This window comes from Oculina patagonica, chromosome 13 (assembly GCF_052425735.1).
Source record: "Oculina patagonica isolate OP01 chromosome 13, crgOcupat, whole genome shotgun sequence".
NCBI lineage: Eukaryota > Metazoa > Cnidaria > Anthozoa > Scleractinia > Oculinidae > Oculina > Oculina patagonica.
The window spans coordinates 10,738,548-10,761,993 of record NC_135770.1 but is presented as its reverse complement, the minus strand read 5'-3'; the positions used below and the strand labels follow the sequence as shown (position 1 = coordinate 10,761,993).

The following is a 23,446-nucleotide window of genomic DNA, read 5'->3' as shown; positions in this document are numbered from 1 at the left end:
AGTCGGTAGGCGAATAAAGAACCTAAGCTTCATAAGGCTGTTTACCTTTTTTTGAAAAAGTGAACCCTTTACCTGGGCAAGGCTGTACGTTACATTGCTGCGTTTCGTTGCGAGGTCCTTGGCAGTCTAAGCCATTGTTGATCGGTGGTGGATTGGTACAGTTCCGAAATCGAATTTGAGTACCACCCGCACAAGAAGCACTGCAAGGTCCCCAGGAACCCCAGTTTGTAAAGTTTCCATCAACTGTAAGAAATTGAAAACATAAAAAGAGAAGAGGCATTTTGATATATAGTGTCTTTTAAATGCTTGAAATGAAGAGAATAGGTCGTATTCCTTTAGTTTGCCCGGGTATTAAGCAACTCGATTTCAATTTTATCCTTCTTTAAGGATCAGTCATTTGAAAGGTTCTCCACGTTAGAGTACAAATGAAAGGGTACTATCTTTACATCAATCAGCTTCCTGCGTTTTTCTTTGAAGCAAAACAAAAAGAAGCTGAACATTTCATTAAGTAATATACAATCAGGCTTATTCAACTCCACATAATATCCAGACAAAATAAAGTGATAACCTGTAAATGCTATACCAAATGCGTCACTAACGTTTCGCAGAAAAGATTCCAAAGCCGTATTCAACTCTTCTCTTGCAACGTAATAGACATATTCATAAGTTGCAGTTCGTAGGCGAATAAAGAATATAAACTCGAGGCGACTTCCTCTTATTTTATTTAACATATACTTAGCACATGATAAATATTATCAAGCACTTTTAACGTGATCCTTTGGCGCGGGAGATTGCACAAGCATTCCCCGTGTTATTGACATTAAATGAATTTCTTGACATTACTTTTACTTTAACCACTGAGCCGTGCTATTCGTGATTTAGACTTTTCCTCGACCACCTTTTTTTTCTTTTCAATCAGGTGTTAATTACAATTGTTGGCCTATCTTTGGTAAATAAAGGTCTTAAAAGTACTTTTCTTTTCTATACTTCATAAAATACAATAAACTGGCACTGTACCTGGGCAAGGCTGTACGTTACATTGCTGCGTTTCGTTGCGAGGTCCTTGGCAGTCTGAGCCATTGTTGATCGGTGGTGGATTGGTACAGTTCCGAAATCGAATTTGAATACCACCCGGCGCACAAGAGGCACTACAAGGTCCCCAGGGACCCCAGTTTGTGAAATTCCCATCGACTGAAAAAATTGAAGCTGTAAGCAAGTGATATTATTGTGATGCCATCAGGAATTTTAGATCTCAACTTGAAAAAGTTAGGCTGACTTTTTCAAGTTCTGCACTTTTGGCCTGGAAAAACAGATAAAAATAATAGCGACTCCCCGCTTCCTTGAACACAATTTGCTTTTATATGTTCATCTTGATGTTCTAGGTGCATTTCGTGTACGAGGGAGACTACCTCGCCAATTTTAGTACTTTTTACTGCAAAGCAGAAAAATCCCCGTGACCGTGTCCCTTTAACGTGTAATTTGAAAGGTTCTTCATGTTTGAAAACAAATGAAAGGGTACTATTAGTACGTCAATCAGCTCCCTGCGTTCTTCTTTGCCCGGGGGGGGGGGGGGTACTTGATCTAAGTTTAGGTATAGGGGTGCCACTGGGGGTTTGAAACCCTGACCCTGTTTAGGACAATAAAAACTTAAAATACCTACCCTGTCTGTCCCCTATAGGCCATATAGGGGAGTGCCCCCCCCCCCCCTGGCTTCTTTGAAGCGAATAAAAAAGAATCACATTTAGGCATATTCAACTCTAAAAAAAATCCAGACAAAATAATTTTCTATGTAATTACCTTTAAATTCTATACCAAACGTGACACTAATGTTTTGCAAAAGACATTTTCATGGCAGTCCGTAGACGAGTAAGAACCTGAGTTCCATAAATCTGTTAAGTATTTTATGAGAAAGGAAACCATTTACCTGGGCAAGGCTGTACGTTACATTGCTGCGTTTCGTTGCGAGGTCCTTGGCAGTCTGAGCCATTGTTGATCGGTGGTGGATTGGTACAGTTCCGAAATCGAATTTGAATACCACCCGGCGCACAAGAGGCACTGCAAGGTGCCCAGGGACCCCACTCTGTAAAGTTCCCATCAACTGTAAGAAGTTAAAAACATAACAAGAGAAGAGGTATTTTGATAGCATCTTTTAAATGCTTGCATGAAATGGAAAGAATAGGTCGAATAGGTCGTATTCCTCATCGATTTCAATTTTATCCTTTCTTTAAGTCAACCATTCCATTTAACTCTTTGGAGGTCTGGGTTCTTTAAAATGTGTCTCGGCGACACAGTTTTAATCTCTTATTTGAAAGGTTCTTCATGTTTGAATACAAATGAAAGGGTACTATCTTTACATCAATCAGTTTCCTGCGTTTTTCTTTGAAGCAAAACAAAAAGAAGCTGAACATCTCATCAAGGAAAATGGCCAAACTATTGTACTCAGACAGGACCCACCACTCTGCAAAAAGACAGGTGGTCTCTTCATGTACCTCCCCCCCCCCCCCCTTCCCCACCTTAAAAGATGGTGTCTTGTTTGTATAGCCCCGACTCTATCAGGAGTAGAAACTAAGAAAAAGATTCAAACATCCTTGTGCCATTTCTCCAGCAATTCAAAATTCATGCACACCTAATATTAAAGTGTTAACTCAAATTTTGAAGCCAATAAATTTGTCCATTTGGCTCATCAGACAGGTGGTATCTTGCATAACTCCCCTACCTTTACACAAGGTGGGTCCTCGTCGAGTACACTTGTTATGTCCACTTCCCTTAAAGCAATAAACAATCAGGCTTATTCAACTCCACATAACATCCAGACAAAAGAACGTGATTACCTGTAAATTCTATACCAAATGCGTCACTCATGTTTCGCAGAAACGATTCCAAAGCCGTATTCAACTGTTCTCTGGGCAACGTGACAGACGCATTCATTGCAGTCCGTACGCGGACGAGGAACCTGAGCTCCAGTGGGCTGTTTACTCTGGGAAAACCTGGAAGTATCACGACCGCCACATCAGACGAGGTTGGTCTTGAAGCCAGAAAAAGGTACAAAATAAGTATGTGTTAAAATTTTTATCTATAGCTTAGACAGATGTATATTAAACCTGTATAATAGATAAAAACTTGCACATTTTAACATTCTTAAATTCCAAAACGCAGTTAATATCTACCCATGTATTTCTGCTTTCTTCTTTTAAGATGAGTGGTATCGTTGTAATATGTACAATCCTGGCCAACAGTCCATGGCACACTTGCCAGAACGCCAGCTGGTAACAAATTCTTTTCAAGGGTGAAGTCATTATTCCATTTTCCGACCCTCTCCCCGTTCCCTCATAGTAATGTTGAACTATTGAGCCTGACGTATATGGATGGATCAACATCAACATCACTGTGTCGAGGGTGGGGAGGGAAGGGTGAAGACAAAGGCTATTTATAAGCAAAAAGGTGATAAAGTGTCCAAAGTAGGCTTTGTCGGATTGTGCTCCTAAAAGTGGCATATTATGCTACTAGCAGTGCTCGAAATTTTGCCAAATTATGCCAAAATTATGCCAGAATTCCGAAATTATGCTCCTGATTTCCGAAATTATGCTCACAATATGACGTAGATTCTGTACATAGAGGCGCGCAATAACGACACCAAATTATGATGTTTTTCAAATTAACTGTTGTTGTAATATTTTTGTGTTCTATGGTAGCTTGTCTCGGCCGTCAGCTGTCCAAATTAGCTGCTTGTATCTCTGAACCGTTTGTAAAATGCCTCCAACGACTAAACAATTACACTTGTATAGCTAAAACACGCATTGCTAGAACATAGATTATGATGTTTTTCAAATAAACTGTTGTTGTAAATTTTTTTGTGTTCTATGGCAGTTTGCCTCGGCCGTCAGCTGTTCAAATTAGCTGCTCGCATCTCTGAACCGTTTGTAAAATGCCTCCAACGACTGAACAATTACACTTGTATAGCTAAAACACGCATTGCTAGAACATACTACCTAAATTTAATTTATTTCTGTAGAAAATACACCATATTTACTAAATTCTATGAATTTATACTTCAAAAAGTGCGAAAATTTGCTATTTATGCCGTGACAGTGCTCGTTTAACAAATTATGCTTTTTTGCTACAATTATGCCAAAATTATGCTAGCACAATCCGCCAAAGCCTAGTCCAAAGATCTATGACCGGGTAGTTACGTACGTGGTCTTTTAGCTCTCCAGCCTGGGAATTATATTATTTGTTAACTGAGAGTTGTAAAAGAGTATTGTTGCTGTTAAACTTACTCGATAGGACAAGATCGTGTCGTGTTACAGAAGTTTGCAACACTTCTGGCAAGTACTTCTGTAAAGTTTCCCTCCCTGGTGCACCACTGAAAGAAAGAAGTAAACATTTTCTCTTTCATTGTAATAAATCCGTTGAATTAGGCTGAAAAAAAAAAAACACATGGTACTGTTTAATTCGTAGCATCAAAATTTCTAATGCCAAGTTCGACGTTTAACAATTAACAAACAATCACTATTCTATAAAAGAAATAGAGTTTGCGTAGTTTCTATTCCTCTTTATCTTCGCCAAGGAGACGGGGTGATTCGTCTTAACTTTTGAAACACACCTCCACATGAGGTTTACCAGAACACCAGAGGTGTACCAGGATACCAGAGCTTATTACCGCGGGCATGGTTCAAATTTATTTTTACCTATAAGACATGCCGTAGTTCTTTTATTAAATGAGATATGTGACATTGGCTGACCGAACGCCAAGTCCTATGATATTTTTGGCTTACTTTGCAACCGTTTCCTGACATCTTGAGGTACCATAACATTTTAAAAAAAGTACGAACCCTAACAAGAACACCTAAGAACAGGGGGGGGGGGGGGGCGGAGGGGAGGAAGGTGACTATATTGTTTCCAGTTGTTTCTTCGTGACCGACTCATCACTGCCAGTTTGACGTCACATGGCAACGCGCGAGCGATTCCCTCGGTTTGGTCAGCTGAGCGGGATTAAATCGTGAGTACTCCACAGAGGTCCAGAAAGGCTTATCATTAGTGCTTATATCGCTATTGTTCGCTAATTCTTTCCCAGTAGTTAGGTTTGATGCTTAAACTTTCTTTGTGTATGATCTGTTTCTGTTTTTTTTCGACCCGTTATCCTATAATTTGGTTTTTATTTTTAACTCTTGAACGGGACAATAGGCGGGACCGCCATTTTGCTTTCGGGTCAAGCGAAGTCCATCAAAAACATTCACCTTTTCACCCAAAAATTTTTCTCAAATCCGCTTCATAATAGGAGGTTTTACTCCTTGAATATTAACGTTTAATCTCCGGGGCCTTCCGTGTCGCTTGAGTTAGCCAAACTTCATGTCTTTCCGTTCGAGTGCAAAGGTATGATTTTTATCCAGAACATGCCAACAACGCCGATCGCTGCATCGCGATCTCATGTAGAAATTCTTTTTCCATATATTTTTATTCGCATTCATTGGCTTATTATAATGTACTACTGTTGGTATCTGTGCAGTTCTGTAGTATTTTGTGGCTTTCCTTGCCGTGTCGACTCTTAAATTTCGTTAATTGCATACCTCCTGAAAAAAGAAAAAGAAAACGAAAAGCTTACAACACGGGGTATTTCGAGTCGGGCACCCATCCAAGTGTTAACCCCGCCCGGCAAGCCTTAACTTTGGCCAGCTTGAATTGAGCAAGCGCTTTCATTGTGGTTTGAACGAGGGAAAACGTGTTGTGCAAAATAGACATGAGTTCAAATTCGTTGCCGCAAGACAAGTAGTAAAAAATTACCGATGAATAAAGACTAGAGTAAAGTTATTCTGTGTTGTTTTTCTATGATACCCAATGAAAGCGCAGGCTCCATCCGACCTGGATGAAGTTAAGTCCCGTCGGGCGAGTTAATACATGGATGGGTGACCAACTGGAATTTCCGTGTAGCGCCTTTTTGCTCTTGATTGCTCCGATTTTCACCTTTAAGGGGAAAGACATGAAGATCCACGAATGCTGAAAGTCTGATACTGCACGTACATCAAGAACCGTACATCCTGTTCCAAACCTCCTATTTCTGTTACAATAAAAATTAAATTCGCTGTGCAAGGACCCTCGAAAGCTCGACCTGTTTACAGATTTCATAGACCATTCTACACTTTGCGAAGGTGTTGCTGTTGATTTAAAGAAATGAATATAACGTCTGATCTACCAAAAAATAGCAGAAGAGAGACGGTTGCATTCGCTAACATCTCTGCATTATTGAATTGAGTAAATGAAGGAAGGTAACGGAGTACAATGCCACATTCTTGACTCGTTTCTCGATTGACGCTTGCCCGCCATCTTTAATATCACTCATGCGAAGCGTGACGTCATACTGGCAGTGATCATTGAACCAACATTTTCCTTAGAGACACCTCCCCCCCCCCCGCCTAAGAAAGTTTCAAACCAGATAGACAAACAGCACCATTATATTACACTAATTTGCTTTAACATAATTATCTCATATACTTACAATACAAGAAAACCCCTGCGTTTTAACTATTACAAACCTCTGGAATAGACAAATTCGGAATGAGAAGTGAAACGGAATTTGTAACTTCCTCTTGAGTAACAGGTTGTCGATTTGCCAAACAAAATAGCGGCGTTGTTGGCGGACCTGTTGTAGTATCTGGTGGACCTGTTGTCGTTAATGGGGGTTCTAGATTAAAGATTAAATAGTTATTACAAGTGACAATCGGTTTGTTTCCAATTTCTACTGCACTGACTGAATCTGCAAATATACTGGTTGTCGTGCTTTATAAATTTTATTAGCTTTTTAATACCAAGTTTATCTTAAATGTGACAACAGACACTACATGCATAGACCTATATGGTAAATAATATTAAAAGCAAAGTCAACAAGTTACCATACGAATACAGTTATATTTACAAATAAACTAAAAGAAAAAGTAAAAACTACAATACAACTAATGAAAAGTGAGTTCCCTGCTGAACAAGGAGTCAAGATGTTGCTTTATGAAACAATTCTCAACCAATATGAACACAAAATTTACACATTTATAAATTATTTCATTTGATTGCATATAAATAAGGGTATCCTAAAACGTTACTTTTTCCACAAAATCGTACACATACACACAACTCCAATCAATTATAAATAAACGATTCGTTTCTATAAATAACACTGATTTTGTTTACAGACCTGTTGGTTTAAGACGTGGTACATTTCTGTCGAATCTTCCTCCTACATTTCCTCGTGGCTTGTAGCGGGCCACTACATAGTGACGTCCGCCTCCAGAGGCCACACCCACCCCGAGCTCAGTAGAACCTCTCCAAACCACCTGTGTAAAATGAAGCCATGGTAGACTTGAATTGATTGCCATTCCTGTATCGAAATTGTAGTTTGAAATTTCATTGTACCATTCTGTTACTACTTGACTGCAGTTCACGCATGAGGTTTCAGATGCATTGCTACATATTGGTTGTGCTGGTGAGGAGAACACACGCCAGAGATTTTCTCCAAGATTTTGTCTGTTTAAGACGGCGACTTCGTGTAGCAATGATTGGTTCTGAAGAAGAAACTGAGACCAGTTTCGTGCCCCTTGGGCAATATCTTCATTCCAGGTCACTCCTTGAAATGCCGAGTGCAGTAATCGAAAGTTATTGTGTGCGTCCAGACAATCTTTTTCAAAGAAAGGCAGGCCTACCGGTCAGAGAATGTAGAACATAATATCAATGAAACGCCTTTTTGTATCATTTTAAGTGTTTAAAAAGCAAGCATAGTCGGATTGATGTAAGAAACCCAAACTGAAATGGATCAACATCATAAAGTAGAGTAGAATAACGACAAATTTAATACAGTTGCAAAGTTTGAGGGTAAACATTTGTGATGGTTAAAACCTGCACAAATGGGAAGGGATGACAATACTGAACTAACGCTTATACAGATATCTCTTACACAACAAAGAGGCTTGCCATCATCTGTTTGTGTGGTCACCAGCTTCCAAAATATTCCAATTTAAGTAAAACGGCTAGATTCTACACTAAGCTCAAGCGTTCCGATTTACACTGATGAAGGGGTTTCCCCGAAACATTTGTTTTTAAACTCTCTATACACTCCAAGAACACAGTCTATTGAACACTTATTGAAACTATTGAGTGCTACGCAGCAAAACATTTTTGCGACATTGATTCTAAATGTACCTGCCGTGTCAATTGTCCTTCAACATGAATTAAGAAATAGGCACGGAATGCGTGCAGGTGATATATTTTTGGGTTGGCGGCAAACAAACAGTACGTGTTGCTGCACTATTGGAATGCGTATTCAGGTTAAAGAAAAATTAAAAAGTGACTCGTATGTAAACCTTCTTGTTCAGAAAAATGTTGGGAAATTCTTTTTCGACCCGAACCAACCGGTGGGTCCTCGCTCGACTTCGTCTCGGGGATTATTCAACAATAATCACTTCGCCTTCGCCGAATAATTGCTTTAGTATAATTTTCAGAGGTGAATATCAAGAACTGCAAAATAACAATGGAAAACAAACGCAAGTGCTCGCTTGGATACGTGTAAAGCAGTTTAATTCATCGATTGAAACCGTAATTTACACTCAAGTTTTAGCAATAAAACGAAACATATCTATCCTTCGAAAAGGATAGATATCTGGTACCTTTGTTTAATCGTTGGTGACTTTTGAGCAATTGTGTGAATCCTCTCTAAATTACTAGCTCCGGTGAGAAGAGAAATAAATAATGTTTTGCCAGTCGATCTGACTGAGTACATGGCCGCGTGCGATCTCCAAAACCATCATGTTTACGATCAATTCTAATGCCTTGAACACCATCTCTTGAAAATACTTTCGGTCCAAAAGCCTTGGCAGTTAATTTGCAAAATTCCCAATGTTTTAAATATCCAGGACTTGGAGTGATTTCTTTTAAATGAGAGAAATTTTCATTCAACAAATGCCGCCATGTTCACTGGCCTGGATGGCAAACGTGACATGGATTAGTAGCCAAACCTTGAGATGCTATATTCACCGCCTAGCGAGGTGAATATTGCGACATAGTCCGAGCTTCTCGACCAATCAGAATTGAATTCACCTCTGCAATTCAGTCAAAATAGAGTGATTACCTGTAAAATCTATACCAAATGCTTCACTAATGTTTCGCAGAAACGATTCCAAAGCCGTAGTCAACTGTTCCCTAGGCAACGTAATAGACGTATTCATAAGTTGCAGTTCGTAGGCGAATAAAGAATATAAACTCGAGGCGACTTCCTCTTATTTTATTTAACATATTCTTAGCACATGATAAAATTATCAAGCACTTTTAACATGAGCCTTTGGCGCGGGAAATTGCACAATAATTCCCCGTGTTATTGACATTAAATGAATTTCTTGACTTTACTTTTACTTTAACCACTGAGCCGTGTTATTCGTGATTTAGACTTTTCCTCGACCACCTTCTTTTTCTTTTCAATCAGGTGTTAATTACAAATGTTGGCCTATCTTTGGTAAATAAAGGTCTTAAAAGTATTTTTCTTTTCTATACTTCATAAAATACAATAAACTGGCACTGTACCTGGACAAGCCTGTACGTTACATTGCTGCATTTTGTTGCGAGGTCCTTGGCAGTCTGAGCCATTGTTGATCGGTGGTGGATTGGTACAGTTCCGAAATCGCATTTGAGTACCACCCGGCGCACAAGAAGCACTGCAAGGTCCCCAGGGACCCCAGTTCGTAAAGCTCCCATCGACTGAAAGAAATTGAAGCTGTAAGCAAGTGATATTATTGTGATGCCATCAGGAATTTTAGATCGCCTAACTTTTTCAAGTTCTGCACTTGTGGCCTGGAAAAACGGCTAAAAACTAATAACGACTCCTCTCTTCCTTGAACTCAATTTGCTTTTTATCTTCTTCTTGTTGCTCTAGGTGCGTTTCGTGTACGAGTGAGAGTTCTTCGCCAATTTTAGTACTTTTTACTGAAAAGCAGTAAAATCTCCGCGACAGTACCCCTTTAATGAGTTATTTGAAAGGTACTTCATGTTTGAATACGAATAAAAGGGTACTATTAGTACATCAATCAGCTTTCTGCGTTCTTCTTTGAAGCAAATAAAAAAGAATCACAATTAGGCATATTCAACTCTAAAAAAAAACATCCAGACAAAATAATTTTTTTAAGTTCAGTTACCTGTAAATTCTATACCAAACGTATCACTAATGTTTCGCAAAAGAGATTCCAAAGCCGTATACGTATTTAACTGTTCTCTAGGCAACGTAACAGACGCATTCATTGCAGTCCGTAGGCGAGTAAAAACCTGAGCTCCATAGAGCTGTTTTAAAAGCATTTTATGAAAAAGTAAACCATTTACCTGGGCAAGGCCCTCCGTTACATTGCTGCGTTTCGTTGCGAGGACCTTGGCAGTCTAAGCCATTGTTGATCGGTGGTGGATTGGTACAGTTCCGAAATCGCATTTGAGTTCCACCCGGCGCACAAGGAGCACTACAAGGTCCCCAGGGACCCCACACTGTAAAGTTTCCATCAACTATAAGAAATTAAAAACGTAAAAAGAGAAGATAGCTTATGATAGCATGTGTTAAATGGTTAAAATAGAGAGAATAGGTCGTATTCCTTTAGTTTGCCCAAGTATGCAACTCGTTTTCGATTTCATCCTTTCTTAGAGTCAACTATTTCAATTTAACTCTCCCGATAGCCGGCACGTGGACTATCTGTTTTTGAAAAGTTCTACATATTTGAATACAATTGAAATGGTACTATAAGGGGCCTCTTAATATATCTTTACATCAATCAGCTTCTTGCGTTTTTCATTGAAGCAAAACAAAAAGACGCTGAACGTCTTGATAAGGAATACATGCAATCTCGCCAATTTAACTTCCCGTACAATTAAGTCAAAATACAGTGATTACCTGTAAATTCTATACCAAATGCGTCACTAATGTCTCGCAGAAATGATTCCAAAGCCGTAGTAAACTGTTCTTTGGGAATAAAACGGAACAAAACAAACACTTCGAAAAGGATAGATATCTGGTACCTTTGTTTAATCGTTGGTGACTTTTGAGCAATTGTGTGAATCCTCTCTAAATTACTAGCTCCGGTGAGAAGAGAAATAAAGAATGTTTTGCCAGTCGATCTGACTGAGTTCATGGCCGCGTGCGATCTCCAAAACCATCATGTTTACGATTAATTCTAATGCCTTGCACACCATCTTTTGAAAATATTTTCGGTCCAAAAGTCTTGGCAGTTAATTTGCAAAATTCCCAATGTTTTAAATATCTAGGACTTGGAGTGATTTCTTTTAAATGAGAGAAATTTTCATTCAACAAATGGCGCCATGTTCACTGGCTTGGCTTGCAAACGTGGCATGGCTTAGTAGCCAAACCACAGGGGACCCAAACGCTGTATTAGTTATTCATAATCTTAAAATTAAAATGTTCTTATTTACCTGCATTCCTGTGTCGTTGTTCACCGGTTTGGGGGCGATTTGAACTTAAACAAAGGCGGTTTACGTTGCGAGTTTTAAACGGTAATCGGTCTGTTGCAATGTCAATACGACGCGTCGTATTGATATTGCGACAGATCAATTACCGTTTAGAACTCGCAACGTAAACTGCCTTCGCTCTGATTCAAATCGCCCCCAAACCGGTAATAAAAAAACACAGGAACGCAGGTAAATAAGAACATTCTCATTTTAAGATTATGAATAACTAATACAGCGTTTGGGTCCCCTGTGGCGAAACCTTGAGATGCTATATTCACCGCCTAGCGAGGTGAATATTGCGACATAATCCGAGCTTCTCGACCAATCAGAATTGAATTCACCTCTGCAAATTATACTTATGTCGTCTAAAGAATTTTGACACAGCTCTAGTTCTAAAGCCATATTTTTGCAGGGAGCTTTGAATGAATCGCCTAGTTAAAGCTCATGTTCAACGTGAACTGTAATATCTTATTTCTATCTAATTAAGAATACGAACACAACTGTAAACTTTAATATATATATGAGCTTAATAAAATTATTATTAATAATAATAATTACTCTAATATATCTCTTTATGAACCAAAAAGACTGCATTTACGGCATTTTGTTCAAATCATGAATTCTGCCAATTTAATTAACTTGTTTACAACATGAAATAACATCAAATAAAAACAAACTTTAAAAGCTAGAGCGAGAGATGGACTGAATTCTAAATCCATGCATGGTCTAAAATGAACTGTCAGAAAGCATTTTACATCGACGATCGCTTCATTTTCAAGGAATTCGGGATTAAAATAACTAAATAATTCATGACTCAGCGAGACCATTCAGTCATAGTTCATGTCCATTCACGGCCGGAAACCACGCATATCGAATTGCTTCTCACTAACAAATCACAGAACGCACTGATCACTAGCTCAGCCAAACGGCAAACTGACGATCAAATGAAGAGAATTCTACTCACATAAGGGTTTCGACCATCAGCTGCGCTGTTTGCAACCTTCTCATCTTATTTACAATGTAATACCCCGGATGTGGAAAAATTGTTAAAAAGGGAACCAATACCTCCGAACATGTCCTCCAGCACACTTCCTTTAGACAGCAAAATAAAAAAACTAGATCACCTCTGTTCTACGAGTCAGCGCGCTCCATTAGAATTTAAAGTTCGGTAGATAAAGCGAGTTGGAGCCTGGGTAAACTAACCAAAAGTAAATGGAAGGAGGGGGAGGGGGGTGGAGGAAGTAGGGATAAAAGCCATGAGTATGAAATTGGGGGGAGGGGGGGGGGAGGAAGAAGGTATAAAAGCCATGAGTATAAAATTGAAATCACTTCATTTCCATTGAAAGTAACAGCCCGATAGCCACCTTTTCATAAACCAAGACAGATACATTTAGCCAAGCTTGAAAATCGGAGCTCCGCACTTATTTTCTGGTACTTATATTTTGTGAAAATACTGTAAAATACTATTTTTGAATTTATCAATCGTATACTTCTCAAGAAAGATCCATAGCTGAAATAAATCAACTCCAATCGCAGAAATCGCGCCGGATTACAGAATCTTGTCATTACCCTAGACAAAAAAGTAAGTAAAAAGCCTGCGATACAATGAAAAAAGTATTTTGGTCAGCGGTCAGCTTAAAAAAACAACACATGACCTCGATAAGGTGTACACCTCAGCCCGCGATATGGTCATTTGATACTAGTCAGCGGATACCTTGTTTTGACAGCTATCAATTGACCATAACAGGAATGTCCAATAACAAACATACAAGCCGACATTAACGTTCGTAGGGAAACCTCGTTCCCAGGGCTTTTTCAAATCCAAAGGGAAAAGCCCTGAAAACGAGGTTGGTTCGTAGGGGTATGATAAGATGGCATTCTGCTCCCCCTGCCTTGTGACTCCTCTTCCCTCCCCAAAGTCTGAACGGGAGGGCTTACGTTCACTCGATAACCAAACTTTTTCGACTTCATGGGTTTACCAAATTTCCTTACCCATGGTGCTCCGCTGGCGCGCTTCGTGCGCTTGAGCTCCGCTATAAAAATCCTTTCAGTCGTAAAATAAATATCTTATAATCAAGCGTACTCGAAACCGTACTGTGATAGTAATCCGGGCCTTCGGTCTTTTCTGTACGGACCTCTGACCGATAATTATATATTATAGTTGAAAATATATTATCCTTAAAGGATTATTATCGATAATGTTAACTTTTCATCATTAAGTCCCTGAATTCGTAGGTTGTTTATTGCTTACCTTGGCCCAATGACGTCTGACACGAAAACGAGAACAGGAGCAAGGCTAAAAACAACACATTTGACGGCATAGTGAAGCTTCCCGGGCTTAGAGAACGGTTAAACATCATGTCGCGTTGGGTTGTTTTGACACTCCAATCCCAAAAATCACATGAAACTTATATTGAGAATCGGATGACTCCTTTTCGGGGTGGAAAATATTTGCTACTGGAATAAAGAAAATCGATTTTAGTTTTAAACAAATCGAAGAGAAATGGCTAAGGTTGTTGTAAACAAGAGAACGATATAGCTTCCTGAAGCAAACGAAGAATGAGGGTTCCTATACAAGGTTTTTATCAAAACACTCTCCACTGTATGTATAAATAGAAATTCAGCATATCGGTTTAGGAGTTGCCATGGCAATTGAGAGTGTTGACTCTTCAGGCTGATCTTATCACTTATATCGGCTATGAATGATATTAAAACGTATTGACTTCCTGGTTAATATCAGCCTGCGTCGCATAACACGTCTGCAACGCACGCTAGGTCAATATATATCGGAGCTTTTATCCCTTTTTTCTTGTAGGGCTTTACGTTGCGATGTTGAGTTGTTTGTAATTTGTATTGTTAGTATTATATCAATGTATTTCTTTTACACTGACTCATTGTAAGTAGTAAAGACACAGTTTGCGTACACATAACAATGTTCTCCCATGTTACTAAATATACCATATAAATTTGTACTTCAATATTTGTATTGGTAGGTATTTAAGAGCCATTAAAAAAAACAACAATAAAATGCCTATTGAGCTAATTAATTCAATAGAATGATCGAGCTAATCACGAATTTGTACCACTGACTTTAAAACGTGTACAGATTAGTTTGTCGAAAGTAACTATAGTGCGAGCCTGCGAGCCGTATTTTGCACGCCACTGAAGAAATTGATCGCATTTTTCCATGGTCTACACTCTAATACTGGAGGCGCGGTGGCCCAATGGTGAGTGCGCTGGACTCCGAATCGAGCGATCCGGCTTCGAGCCCTGGCCGGGGTCATTGTATCGTGTTCTTAGGCAAAACATTTAATGCTGGGAGTAACCCTGTGATGGACTAGCATCCCATCGGGGAGGGGGGGGAGGGGGGGGGAATACTCCTCAGTCGCTTCATGCTACTGAAAGCGGAATGAACTCCAGCCTGATAGGTCATTTGGCTAGAAAGCGGATTTAACCTTTTTTACCTTCACTTTTATAGAACATAGAAATTACGACGTCTTAAAATGTTCAAAACTCAAGTGGAACACGAGCCGTTAGGCATTTTTTTTCATCTTATGGCGACGAATGGGTTGTGTGGAAATTTCGTCCCAGATGGTCCAGCTGCCTTTTTACAGCTCGCTTAATTATGTCTTTTGGAAAAGTCACGTCAATATCTCAAGTTTTGCGAAATTTTGTCCCAGATGGTCAATTAGCAATTCGATTAGACGCATTTGGAATGATTTACCTATTGAAGTCCGCCAGGCCGAAGATCTCACCTCTTTTAAGAAATTACTGTCCGAATCCAAATTACCTATAGAAGAAAGCTGCAGTTGCTCTTTCTGTTGACTGTAATTTTCAAAGACCTTTTTAATTGTAATTTTAGCTTCATTTTTAATTAAAATTGTAATTTTTTAATGAACTTTTTATTGTAATTTTAGATACCTTTTTAATTGAAATTGTAATTACCTTTTAACTAGAATTATATTTATATAGATTTCTATTTATTCATGTCATAATCACAATTTTGTACATATACACTTTTTACCTTTTTAAACGTCTTTTATTTGTAATTTTTAAACCTTTTTCATTTCACGAGAGCGTTTTAACGAGCTACGGCTCCTAAGCTCTTCGTTTATAAATAATAATAATAAAAAAAAAATTTACCTTGCGTTGCGTTACAGGTCACGCCATTTTCCTAGTCTTACCAATAAGCGCGCGAGAATTTCTCAGTTATGGTATAATGTTTAATTTATTCTTTAAGTTGAAAACAGCTCAATAACGAACTTGTTTTGTTTTTGCTTCTTGTATGTGTATCCATTCTGTGTAGCAAAGTTGAAAGAAACAATAAATATCCAGGCATATGATATACGTAAATGGGTACTGGCGAATTTACTGCTGGGGGTAACTCAGCATCCCATCCAGGGGGGAGTAGAAATACTCCTAGACGGTTTTATGCTACTGAAACCGGGATAAGCTTGGCCTGACGGGCCACTAGGCTCGAACGCAGACTTTACCTACCGGGATTTACCTCATTTTTCAAGGTCAGGAAAAAAGTTGTTAAACAACCTTTTCAGTTATCCATTCAAGACTCGGCTTACCCAGGCTTACGGCGAACGGTTGATCATGACTTAATGATGTAGTGCAAGTTCAAAGGGTTTATAAACAGAACGTGAGTAAGTTGGCATCACGAAATTTACATTTGCCAAAAAGTGACTAAGATCAGGTTTATAATTGGCCACAGAATAGAGTATTGATGAAGTGGTCCTGAAAGCCAGCGGCAAATATCGAGAAAAAATTGACCAAAATATCGACCCCCCCCCCCCCCCCGGGTTACAGAAAAGTTTCATCATGCTCTTGATTTGCTATAATTTGACTGGGTGGCCTGCTAATTCTCGTCATTTGTTTTTGTAATCCTCGAGTTTGTTCAACGAGCTTTTGATTTTGGGTCGAATAGCAGCCATCGCAAAGTCGCACATAAATGGCTCGCTACCTTTTGGGAGAACAATTGAACAAACAACAGGAAAATGCTTCTAGCTCCCAAAACAGTATCAACTGCTACATTTAAAGACCAGTAGAATTACAACATTTACCACAGTACATAATGTATCTATGTAATTTACTGCATTTACCAAAGGAATTATTTGTGAAATGGGAATCGAGTTGTTAGTTTGCTGCAAATTTCCAATATGTGGCCGTCTCTCGTGATTTAACGAGAAAAATGGTAAATTAAAAACTTGAAATTTTATGAATGTGATCTAGACAATCCCCTTCCCATAAAACCTTGTAAGAGATTATCATGGGCTTCGCTGCCCCCCCCCCCCCCCCCCTTCCACCACTGAAATCTTCAGTTAGTTTCTCGCTTCAGCTTATGTCCTAACCATCCAACAGGCATATGACTTAAAATTAAACCGTCTCTCTTCATAACTTCACCCCTTGAGCGGTATATAAAACCACTGAAACTCGAGCTCTTTGAACCCACGAACAACTTGGCGTGTATACAAATCACTTGATCGTGCAGTCCTTTGATATCCATGTCAAACGAACGTCCAGACGGTTGAAAAAACTCGTCCGAGAAATACAGCTGGTAGCCCGCATGGTAGAAAGGCTCGAACCAACCTTTATCTGGTTCATCTGTAGCGACATAAAGAGCCGTGGAGACTTTGCGGAAATGTTTGCGTGCCATGTTCTGAAGCCAGTGAGATGGCGCCATGCTTGAGCTAATCTTGTGGTCAGTTCTTCTAACGTGTGTGGCGTTGAAGGGGCGTGGAAGTATAGATAAAATCTGAAACGCTTTTTCGTAGACATGAGGCGAAAACCTCATGTTGTTAAGAATCCATTGCTGCGCTAAAAGAGCGCGCTCTCGGTGGAAGAACCGAACATTTGCCTTGTAGCTAGTGTCCTGGGACAAGTAGATAATATCGGCTTTTACATTTTGAAGCTCGCTGAAAATTCTTCGAATCACGGGTTTGTGCGCGTGCGTATGTCTTTTTACCTCGCGCGGGCACGCCCGAACGCTCCTCGAACTGTTATTGGGAACAAAGTCAATCTCTCGGGCTAAACTCTCGTTTCCCGCGGGAATTTCATCAACCCAAATTCCACAATTCGGATTTTTGCATAAAATATCCGAGCTGTAAATTTTAAAATTTACACAACTTGGATTTTTGCAGTGAAAATCCGAGTTTTAAATTTTGAAATTACACAATTCGGATTTTTGCAGGAAAAATCTGAGTTGTAAATTTTGAATTTATACAACTCAAATTTTTGCAGTGAAAATCCGAGTTGTAAATTTTGAATTTATACAACTCAAATTTTTGCAGTGAAAATCCGAGTTGTAAATTTTGAAATTTGCACAACTCGGATTTTTGCAATGAAAATCCGAGTTGTAAATTCTGAACTTTCACGACTCGAATTTTTGCAGTGAAAATCCGAGTTGTAAAATTTAAATGTTTACAACTCAGATTTTTGCGGTGAAAATCCGAGTTGAAAATCCGAGGTGAATTGAAGGATGGACGGAAGTAGAAAATATAAAGGATTTCATAATACGGAATTAGGATCGATCAGTTTTTATACCCTTTTCGACAATGTCATATTATTTTATGAAAAAAGTAAACCTCTTTACCTGGGCAAGGCTGTACGTTACATTGCTGCGTTTCGTTGCGAGGTCCTTGGCAGTCTGAGCCATTGTTGATCGGTGGTGGATTGGTGCAGTTCCGATATCGCATTTGAGTACCACCCGCACAATAGGCACTGCAAGGTCCCCAGGGACCCCAGTTTGTAAAGTTCCCATCAACTGTATGAAAGTAAGGACAAAAAAAAGAGAAGAGAGCTTTCTATAGCATTTTTTAAATGCTTAAAATGGAGAGAATGGGTCGTATTCCTTCAGTTTGCCCGCAACTTAAGCAACTCGATTTCAATTCTATTTTAACAATAGAGTGTTTCTGTCGAGGAACTATCGGCTGATAGTTGCCCCGCGGAAATTTGATGTTCTTAAAACAAATATTAGCCCGAGAAGCGAAGCTTCGAGGGCAAATATGCTAGTTTTAAGAACATCAAATTTCCAAGGGGCAACTATCCGACCGATAGTTCCGAGACAGAAACACTCTATTGCCTTTATTGTTCACCACTAAATTTTCTTTCGCGCGCACATACAAAAACAAGCATCGTGAATTATTTTTACTTTTGAGGATAAAAAACTCAATTGAAAGCCGAAATTTAACAAACGAAACAAAACCAAACGAGAAACCCACTAAATGCAGTGAATTTGGTTGTTTTTTTTTGTCTGCAGGCAGCTTGTTTACAAAAAACAGTCACGGGCGGGCACTATCGATCCGGGCATTTTTCACGGGAGGGCACTATGGGCTGATAGTGCCCTCCGGCGGACGGGCACTATCGCGTCACGTGTTCAATTTAAACCAATCAGAATCGGAGAAAATTTAGTGGTGAACTATAACTTTTCTTAGAGTCAACTCAGATTTTAAATTAACTCTCCGGATGGTCGGGTTCTTTACAATGTGTCTTGGCAAATAATGTTTTTAATTTGTTATTTGAAAGGTTCTTTATGTTTGAATACAACTTCAATGCTACTATCAGTGACCTCTTCTATATCTTAACGTCAATCAGCTTCCTGCGTAAAAAATCAAGAAAGAGCCGACCATCTCATTAAGGTCGGGACACACAAGGCGACAAGTCGCTGCAACATGTCGCTGCAACATGTCGCGGGGACAAGTTGCTGCAACATGTTGCCTCGTTTGACATGGTGCATTTTTGCGACAATCTTTGTCGCTGCGACAGAATTTTGTCGCTACGATCAGTCAACCGAATTCAAACCAGTTTGAATTCGTGCGACTGATTGCAGCAACAAAGTGAGCGACAGTCAAGTCGCTGCGACAAAATATGAATTAACCAATGAGACATGTATTTTCGCCATATTGAATTGGAAAACTAGTTCACATTCCCACTCTTCCAAATTTCTGCGTGTACACCGAAAAAGCGCCTTGTCGCAGCGACTTGTTTTGAAGCAGTACACACGGGGCGACTTGTCGCAGAGATCTGTCGCTAAGACTTGTCGCCTAGTGTGTCCCGACCTTTAAGGAGTATACGATCAGGAATATTCAACTCCAAATAACATCCAGAAAAAATAAAGTGATTACTTGTAAATTTTACGCTAAACGTGTCACTAATGTTTTGCAGCAAAGGTCCAAAGCTGTATTCAACGGTTCTCTGGGCAACGTAACAGACGTATTTATGACAGTCCGTAGTGGAATAAGGAACCTTAGCTCCAAAGGGCCGTTTACCATATTTATGAAAAAGTAAACCCTTTACCTGGGCAAGGCTGTACGTTACATTGCTGTGTTTCGTTTCGAGGTCCTTGGCAGTCTGAGCCATTGTTGATCGGTGGTGGATTGGTACAGTTCCGATATCGCATTTGAGTACCACCCGGTGCACAAGTGGCACCGCAAGGTCCCCAGGGACCCCACTCTGTCAAGTTCCCATGAACTGTAAGAAATTAAAAACATAACAAGAGAACAAGTCTTTTGATAGTGTCTTTGTAATGTTTAAAATGGACAAAATATTCGGCATATCCTTAGATTGCCCAAGTAAGTAACTCGATTTCAGTTTTATCCTTTCCTTGATTCAACGTACCAGTTTAACTTTCTGGATAGCATGGTTCGAAAGAATGTATTTTATCGGCACGTTATTTTTTGTTTTTTTGGTATAAACGTTCTATATGTTTAAATTCAAATGCAATAGTACTATCAGTGGCCTCTAAATATATCTTTTTGTACCATGCCATAGAAAATACAGCCAATCAGAATTCAGGAAAGCCGTTGTATATTTAACAATTATTCCACTCGTACTTGTTGGATAACGATCTCATATCCAACAAGTGCGAGTGGAATAATTGTTTTATTGAAAACGCCCAAAAATTGCAATATTTGAGCTCCCCAGCCGTTTTCGTTGACGCGTATCTGCTACCATTTTTGTGGTCAATGGTATATGAGCTCATATACCATTGCCTTTTAACCAATCAAAACACAGGAATTGCAATATACCATTGCTAGGTTTTAATAATCGACAGTATTCAACTCAACCTTCCCATCGTGTACTGCGATCTTATTCTCTACGAAATTTTGTATCAGTAAGCGTAAAAAGGCGAGTGTGTATACAAAGAAGATGCAAGTGAGAAGTGGGATACTGGATACTGTGGCTTCCTTGTGTTCGTTTTTGAAGCGAAACAAAAGAAGCTGGACATCTCATTAATTAATATACAATCAGACATATTCAACTCCACATAACATCCAGAAAAAATAAAGTGATAACCTGTAAATTCTATACGAAATGCGTCACTAATGTTTCTCAGAAACGATTCCAAAGCTGAATGCAACCCTTCTCTGGGCAACGTAACAGACGAATTCATTGCAGTCCGTAAGCGAATGAGGAACCTGAGCTCCAGTGGGCTGTTTACTCTGGGAAAACCTGGAAGTATCACGACCTCAACATCAGATGAGGCTGGTCTTGAAGCCAGAAAAAGGTACAAAATTAGTATGTGTTAAACTTTTTATCTATAGCTTAGACAAATTTCAAAACGCAGTTAATCTCCCCGTGTATTTCTGGTTTTTTTTTCTTTTAAGATGACTGGTATCGTTGTAATATGTACAATCCTGGCCAACAGTCCATGGCACACTTGCCAGAACGCCAGCTGGTAACAAATTCTTTTCAAGGGTGAAGTCATTATTCCATTTTCCGACCCTCTCCCCATCCACTCATAGAAAGCAATGTTGGACTATTGAGCCTGACATGGATGGGTCAGCATCAACATAACTGTGTTCAGGGTGGGGAGGGGAATTGAAGACAAAGGCAATTTGTAGGCAAAAAGGTGAAGTGTCCGGATCCAAAGACTTACGACCCGGAGTGTAGTTCTTACCTATCCTTATTGTAATGGTTCTTCATGTGTTGATACTTTTTGTAGTTAAATACCTGGTCTCTTTCGCCTCCAGCGTGAGAATAATCACAGCATGAAACTTGGGATGTACATTAAATTAAAGGTGGTTAAATCCGGTGTAAAGTCGGTTGTCCAACGTTACACCATCAATTAAATGTTGTTAAAGGTGGTTAAACCGACCTTTAAAGTTGGTTTAGAGAAGTCTCATTACCCTGCCTTTAAACTTGATAAAGGTCAGCTTTAAAAAAAAATGTAAAGTCAGCGTATAGCTGAATAAATTCCAAATTTACGCCACCTTTATTTGAGCTTTACACCACGGTAAAGTTATATTTTCATGGTTTGAATATTATGTGGTAACTGAGAGTTAAAAATGGTATTGCTGTAAAACCTACTCGATAGGACAGGATCCTTTAGCTTTCGTGTTGCAGAAGAATGAAACATATCTGGCAAGTATTTCTGTAAAAATTTCCTCCGTGGGACACCACTGAAAGAAAGAAATAAAAATTCTCTTTCATTGTAACAAATTTGTTAAATAAGGGTGGAAAAAACGACGGCATTGTTTAATTTGTAACATTAAAAATGTAAATGGCAAGTTCGACGTTTAACAATTAACAAACGATCAATATTCTTTAAAAGAAACTGAGATCGCGTTGTTATCTTAGCCGGGGCAGAACTCTCAAATCAAAGAAAGAGGACACTGGTTGGAAATTTTGAAACACACCTCAAAATGGTACCAGTGCCCATTCCTGGGAGCGTCGGGTTCAAGTTTATTTTTACCTATAAGAGATGCCAGCGTAGATTCCTTTATTAAAAGAGGTATGTGACATTTGCTGGCCAAATGCTAAGTTCCATATTATTTTTGGCTTACTTTGCAACAGTTTCCTGACATCTAAAGGTACTTAACATATAACAACTGTAAAAATTTGAAATGAAGAAGTAAAAAAGTACGAGCCCTAGCTGGTTTTCGTGCCAGTCCTCTATCTAGGTCGAATTGCAATTTGGAAATGTTGTTTTTTTTTTTCAGGAGGGAGGGAAACCGTTAAAACCCTGAAACTCTCGGAGCAACGACGACAACCAACAACAAACTCACCCCACGTATGACAGTCATATAAAGAACATCCAAAAAAGTTTCAAACTAGACAGACAAACAGCACCATTATATTGCACTAATTTGCTTCATAATAATCATTATCTCATATACTTACAATACAAACATTACAAACCTCTGGAATAGACAAATTCGGAATGATGAGTGAAACGGAATTTGCAACCTCCTCTTGAGTAACAGGTTGTCGATTTGACAGACAAAATGGCGGCGTTGTTGGTGGAGCTGTTGTGGTATCTGGCGGTCCTGTTGTAGTGTCTGGTGGACTTGTTGTAGTGTCTGGTGGAACCGTTGTCGTTGATGGGGGGACTAGATAAAAGGTTAAATAGTTATTAAGAATGACAGTAGATTTGTTTTCGATTTCTACTGTACTGATTGGATCTTCAAACATACTGACAGTCGTTGCTTTGTAAATTTATTCGCTTTACCACGTTTACCTTTAATGTGACAACAGGCAGTTCAGGCATAGATGGTAAAAGATATTTAAGGATATTTAAGTAAACAAGTTATTACGCGAATACAGTGACATCTATTAATAAACTAAAAGAAAACTAATAACGGTTAAACTAATGAAAAGTGCGGTTCCTGAAGAAGGACTTAAGAGAAAAAGACGTAAAGTCCACAGAATGTTTGGGTACAGCTGCCTTATGGGGATTGAATTCCCACGAGATGAGAGACCCCCCACGAAAATAAAGGGGAAAATAGATGTTTTGAAGGACTGGAGACAATTTAGTTTCTCAATCTAGATATGTCTTATTCAAAATCTGCTTTATTATAAAACCTCTCTACATATGTTATTAAACATCCTCGGAGACCCAGGGGCAGTTAGTGGGGCAAGTGAAACGCGAAAAAGCGGGTAAAAAATAGCGCGAAACTGCCAGTTACATAAATCAGCATATAAAAGTTGTATTGACTGAAAGTGCCCCTGGGGAAAGATTCTTACC

General features: G+C 39.1%; 2 protein-coding genes across 3 annotated transcripts; both read right to left on the bottom strand.

The window, feature by feature from the left end:
- LOC144635562 (mucin-like protein) lies at positions 1–22,959 on the bottom strand. Of its 2 annotated transcripts, XM_078494656.1 has the most exons (5): positions 22,621–22,959; positions 21,790–21,881; positions 20,776–20,969; positions 19,777–19,950; positions 17,971–18,244 (listed from the first exon to the last, which is right to left on the bottom strand). In XM_078494656.1, the coding sequence occupies exons 1-5, from the start codon at positions 22,891–22,893 to the stop codon at positions 18,039–18,041; spliced, it is 939 nt and encodes a 312-aa protein (XP_078350782.1). In that variant the 5' UTR covers positions 22,894–22,959; the 3' UTR covers positions 17,971–18,038. The 2 variants fall into 2 exon arrangements, with proteins under 2 accessions (XP_078350783.1, XP_078350782.1); XM_078494657.1 differs by lacking the exons at positions 17,971–18,244; positions 19,777–19,950; positions 20,776–20,969; positions 21,790–21,881 and adding exons at positions 1–243; positions 2,832–3,025; positions 4,278–4,363.
- LOC144635422 (uncharacterized) lies at positions 16,793–17,554 on the bottom strand (the record flags this gene model as incomplete). Its single annotated transcript, XM_078494531.1, has 1 exon — positions 16,793–17,554. A coding segment is annotated over one exon (756 nt), but the record flags the coding sequence as incomplete, so codon positions are not given.
- Positions 22,960–23,446: the final 487 nt, after the last annotated feature.